This window comes from Myotis lucifugus, unplaced genomic scaffold (assembly GCF_000147115.1).
Source record: "Myotis lucifugus unplaced genomic scaffold, Myoluc2.0 scaffold_37, whole genome shotgun sequence".
NCBI lineage: Eukaryota > Metazoa > Chordata > Mammalia > Chiroptera > Vespertilionidae > Myotis > Myotis lucifugus.
In genome coordinates, this window is record NW_005871085.1 from 6,979,026 (window position 1) to 6,985,229 (window position 6,204).

The window sequence follows — 6,204 nt, forward strand, 5'->3', positions numbered from 1 at the left end:
ATTTACTAAGTGTCAACAATTATATACTAAGCATTGTTCAGAAATTAAAAATACAATACTCATAGGTATGCTCTCATGGAGCTTAAAATTTGTGGGGAAAGGAGAAGGAGCAGATCACGATTACATAAGCAATCACAACAAAATACAATTTTTACTATGAAAAAGAATGTAATAGTGTACAGTGTATACTGAAATCAGAGTGACACCTAAACCAACTTTGGAAGAAGAGGGAAGGTAAGATGGAAGAAAGAGGAAACCACAGACAGCTTCACAGAGAAAATGGCCCTAAGCTGAGACTCCAGCGTAAGTAGAAACCCATCTGATTTAAAAGTGTAGGAATAGAGTGTTTCAGCAGAGGGAACAACATGACTGAAATCTGTAAGCACAAAAACATGTGGCTTTTCAAGTAATTGGAACCTAAAAGAAGTTTATTATAAGGGAAGGGGAATGGCAGATCTGAGACTGAAGAACTACATAGGGGTAAATAATGAAGGTTCGTTCCTATAGGCGCTATAGTTTAGACTCCATCCTGAGGGCATTGGGAAACCACTGAAGGGTTTCAAACACATCAGAAACATGATCAATCTGCATTTTAGAAAAAATGTTCTGGCTTAATAGGAATGAATAGAGAATATTTTAAATAAAAGACTGTTGAGACTGTTTAAAAAGCTGCTATAATAAATACAGAAGTCCTGAGATGATGGTAGCCTATGCCAAGGAAATACAATATAGGGACAGAGGGAAGCAAATGGCTGAGCCAACTTTTTTTTTTTTTTAATCCTCACACGAGGATATGATTTTTAATTGATTTTGAGAGAAGGAGAGAGGAGAAGAGGGGTAGAGGGAGGAGAGAAAGAGAGAAGGAGGAAAAGAAGGAGGGAAGGAGGGAGGGAGGGAGGGAGGGAGGGAGGGAGAGAGAGAGAGAGAGAGAGAGAGAGAGAGAGAGAGAGAGAGACAGACATCAATGTGAGGAGAGAGAAACATTGATCAGTTGCTTCCCACATGTGCCCCAACTGGGGATCCAACCCACAACCTAGGTATGTACCCTGACAGGCAATTAAACCTGCTACCTTTTTGGTATACAGTATGACGCTCCAACCAACTGAGCCACCTGGCCACAGAGAGCTGATTATTTTAATATGCACAAATACTAGAACTTGGTGACTGATTGTATGTGAGGGTTGAGTGGCAGGGAGTAGTTCTGGAAACTAGACAGTGGGATCATTTAATGAAATGGAGAACATAAGAGAAAGAGGGGAGTTGGAAAGAACATAAGCTACATTCTAGACATGTTGAGGTTGAAGTGCTTTGTGAGACATCAGAATAGTAACATCCATTAGACTCTTCCCAAATCTCAGCTGACAGAAAAGTAAGTGCTAGAAGCAGAGAATGAAAATTAGAGACAGTATAGGAAAGTGGCTTAGAGCATAGGTTTTGGAGACAGCTTGAGGGTTTAAGTTCTGGTTCCAAGTATCTGTTGACCTCAGGCAAAAAACTCAAACCTCAGTTTCTTCACCTCTAAAATATAAGTAACAGCCCTAACCGGTTTGGCTCAGTGGATAGAGCGTCGGCCTGCGGACTGAAGGGTCCCAGGTTCGATTCCGGTCAAGGGCATGTACCTTGGTTGCAGGCACATCCCCAGTAGGGGGTGTGCAGGAGGCAGCTGATCGGTGTTTCTCTCCCATCGATGTTTCTAACTCTCTATCCCTCTCCCTTCCTCTCTGTAAAAAAATCAATAAAATAGAATTTTTAAAAAAATGTTTCTCTCTCATCGATGTTTCTGGCTCTCTATCCCTCTCCCTTCCTCTGTGTAAAAAATCAATAAAATACATTTAAAAAATAATAAAATAAAATATAAATAATAACAATCTACCTCAAAAGTTTTTGTGAAGATCAAACAATACATGTAGAAAACATACACACCAAATTCAGGATAGTAGACACATTTTAGTGGGCTCCTAAATGTTCTTCCAAGACTCTCCCTATTACTAGTTTTCAAATGTTCTATTTTTTCGAAAATGCAGATCACATCAGCTTTAACATATTTAAGAGTTAACAGCTTTGAAACTACATAGACCTGGGTTTGAATCTTTTAATTTCTTGTTCTCAGCTTCCCAATTTGTAAAATTTGACAATACTAATTACCTACCATTTCACATGGCCACTGAAAGTATTAAATTTGATAAGTGTGAAGCACTAAAGCACAATGTCAGGTTTATAATAAACATTCAATTAATATCGAATTAATATAAAAAGTGCAAGGTGAATACAGATTCAGACAAAGGTTAAGAGTAACTCAACAAAGTTAATATGAAACCTGTGAATCTGAATTCTAATTCAATGCTCTGTCATTTACAGGGTATATTTCACTAGGTATCCATAACAGCTATAAAATGACAAACAAAAGTTTCAAGCAAGTAAAATGCCATGTGTGTATTGCTCCAACATACCAAACCCCTAATATAGCTCAAATTTTTGTCTATTTTTATTAATGGTACAGATATCTTTACACTGGGCAAAACCTGCAACTTCAAAGTCATTAACTTATTTTAATCTAACCAACAACCTTATTAGGTAGTTATCTTATTTTACAAATAAGGAAGCAGGCTCAATGAAGTTAAGGAGCTTGCTCATAGGTATAAACACAAATCTGCATTACCCCCAAAATAATGCTCCTTTCCACTTCATATGCTTAGCAAGGACCCTCCAAAAAGCACCATGTAATCTGGAAGATTGCATTTACCAGTCTGGAAAGATCAACACTGTCACCCAGCCAAAATAGTACTATCTCCCGGCCAAGACTAACCCCTTTGCAGGCAGAGTACTTACACATTCTGAGGACTGTCTAGTCCTTATGGATTGATCACCCTGTTGCTGGGATGAATTAGCCACTTGTTGGGCATTTACAAGGTTGCGAACCAGCTGGGCTGCTAAGAGAAAACATTAGAAAGAAAATCAAAAGAAAGAAAATAGCAGAGAAATGACAATCTATAAGAGTCTCATGTCTAAGATTTTTATAAACTTGGACTTTTAAACTATGAAATGTTAGTGAAGGACTTACAACAACTATTTTTTAAAGCCATTTTTCAATCCTGATCATTAGAAAATACAATGGTCCTAGAAACCAGAACAAATGTCACACTGTTTTTCTTAAGGAGACAATATATTTATTTGAGAAATTACCTTCTATAGTAAGAATCTGAATAACTGAAAATCATCACTTCTAAAATATTTTATTTTTTTCTTTCAATACACTCTCATTTGGGTTTTTAATTCTTAAAATTCCTTATGAAATATAAAAAGAACAGATCTGCCTCTCTCTCTCTTATAACAGCAGTGGGAAGAGATATAATTTCTCATATATATATGAGGGATTTTCCTGGCCTATTAAACACAGTACATATATATAATGCAGGAAAGTATTTTTCATAGGTATATTTTTAAGGGGTACATAAAATATATATATATATTCCCAGAAGAAAACTTCTCATTAATTTGAGGGGGGGGAGGGGCGCGAGAGAGTTAACTTCTGTTAAATTTTTTTTTTTTTAATTCAGAGAGACGAAGGAAGGGAGAGGGAAAGATACAAACATCAATGATGAGAAATATCAATTGGCTGCCTCCTGCATGCCCACCTACAAGAGATCAAGCTCACAAGCATTTGCCCTGACCGGGAATCAAACTGTAACCCCTGGTTCATGGGTCAACACTCAACCACTGAGCCACACCAGCTGGGCTGTTAACTTTTATATTGAGAGAAATAGAGTGTGACTAAAATCTAAAGAATACTTAGAGGGGGAGAAACCAAGATGGCGGCATAGGAAAACACCGGAAATTGCTGCCTCCGACAACTTCAAAAATACAACTAAAAGACAGAACGGTCATCATGCAGAACCACAGGAAGGCTGGCTGAGTGGAAATTCTACAACTAGAAGGAAAGAGAAGAGCACACAGACTCAGAGGAGCTACGAAAGTAAAGTGCAGAGGTACGGAGGCTGCAGCGCGCAGGGGAAAGGGGCAGGCACCTGAGGACGCGGCTGTCTTTTTGAATCGGGAGGGAGTCACAAGCTCCCGACTGCGCTGAACTCCGGTTCCGGGAAATCTCTGGGGTCCCCGGGCTCATACGGTGAGAAACTGGACGGTCTGGCAGCTGGCAGAACTCGGAACTTGAGGACGGCTTTCCCTCAGAGGTGCTTGCAGCAATTACTGGGACACTGAGACGCTCGACCCCTTAGGGCAGGGCTGAGAATCAGCCATAGCTGCTTGCTCTGCCCTGTTGATTCCGAGACCCCGCCCCTTCCAGGCTGCTGCAAAGCCTTTTGCATATGAATGCCCGGGTCCTTTGCAACCTGACAACTACCTAACAAATTTCAGCTGGGCCAGACAGACCCAGAACTTCCAAGAGAAGACCCAAGACCCCACAGCAGCTTGCATTGCTTCTCAGCTGGGCCTCATCTGGGCACCCCCAAACCCCCAAAAAAGGAAGGGGAATCTGCATATCTCTTCGTAGCTCCTGCTGGGTAACCTCAGGAAGAGGCTTAATTAGCACCTCCTTAGATCCAAGAGTCAGTGTACCCAGTGGTCAGAGTGGGAACACCCAGATTACAACTCCTCAGATTCATAAGGAACACAAGCAGGGGGCAGACTCAGTGAGCACCAAAGCCCCACTGAAGCAAGTCTTGCCCCATAAGGGTGTCTTCAGCACAGAAGTTCTCCCACTGCAGACACAGCTGATTCTCACTGCCAATTGGCCTGGAGGTCAATTCCTCCCAGTGACACCTAAAACAATCAAGGCTTAACTACAACAAGACTGTGCACAAAGCCCACAAGGGGGTGCACCAAGAGTGTCCACCTCAGGTAATTGGGGAGGCTGAGCCACTGGGCCCTGTAGGACACCTAGCACACAAAACCACTCTACCAACACAGGGAAGCAGACAAAATGCGAAGACAAAGAAACAGGTCACAAATGACAGAAATGGAGGACAGCAAACGACTAGATATAGAGTTCAAAACCACGGTTCTAAGATTTTTCAAGAATTTTATGGAAACCGCCGATAAATGTAGTGAGACCCTCAATAAATCTAGTGAGACCCTCGATGTTGTGATAAAGAACCAACTAGAAATTAAGCATACACTGACTGAAATAAAGAATATTATACAGACTCCCAACAGCAGACTGGAGGATCGCAAGAATCAAGTCAACGATTTGAAATACGAAGAAGCAAAAAACACCCAACTGGAAAAGCAAAATGAAAAAAGAATCCGAAAATACGAAGATAGTGTAAGGAACCTCTGGGACAACTTCAAGCATACCAACATCAGAATTATAGGGGTACCAGAAGAAGAGAAAGGGCAAGATATTGAAAACCTATTTGAAGAAATAATGACAGAAAACTTCCCCTACCTGGTGAAAGAAATAGACTTACAGGTCCAGGAAGCGCAGAGAACCCCAAACAAAAGGAATCCAAAGAGGACCACACCAAGACACATCATAATTAAAATGCCAAGAGCAAAAGACAAAGAGAGAATCTTAAAAGCAGCAAGAGAAAAAAAGTCAGTTACCTATAAGGGAGTACCCATACGACTGTCAGCTGATTTCTCAACAGAAACTATGCAGGCCAGAAGAGAGTGGCAAGAAATATTCAAAGTGATGAATACCAAGAACCTACAACCAAGACTACTTTATCCAGCAAAGCTATCATTCAGAAGTGAAGGTCAGATAAAGAGCTTCACAGATAAGGAAAAGCTAAAGGAGTTCATCACCACCAAACCAGCATTATATGAAATGCTGAAAGGTATTCTTTAAGAAGAGGAAGAAGAAAAAGGAACTCTTACCATTTGCCACACCATGGATGGAACTAGAGAGCATTATGCTAAGTGAAATAAGCCAGTCAGAGAAGAATAAATACCACATGATCTCACTCATTTGTGGAATATAATGAACTTCATAAACTGATGAACGAGGACTGATCCAGAGACGGAGAGGCATTGATTGGACTGTCGGGCCTTGGAGGGAAGGTAGGGGAGGGTGGGGGTAAGGGGGAAAGATCAACCAAAGGACTTACATGCAAGCATATAGGTCTAACCAATGGACAGGGACAACGGGTGGGGGCCGGCTGGTTTGCCCTGAAGGGTGTCCTGGATCAGGGTGGGGGGTTCCCCACTGGGGTGCCTGGCCAGCCTGGATGAGGGGCTGAGGGCCGT

At 41.3% G+C, this 6,204-nt stretch overlaps 1 protein-coding gene across 1 annotated transcript in view; it reads right to left on the reverse strand.

The window, feature by feature from the left end:
* ZCCHC11 (zinc finger CCHC-type containing 11) overlaps positions 1–6,204 on the reverse strand; it is a 78,645-nt gene that overhangs the window by 5,098 nt on the left and 67,343 nt on the right. Inside the window, exon 26 of the mRNA XM_023752823.1 lies at positions 2,830–2,930. Coding sequence (XP_023608591.1) covers positions 2,830–2,930 — 101 coding nt within the window. The remainder of the gene's footprint in view (positions 1–2,829; positions 2,931–6,204) is intronic.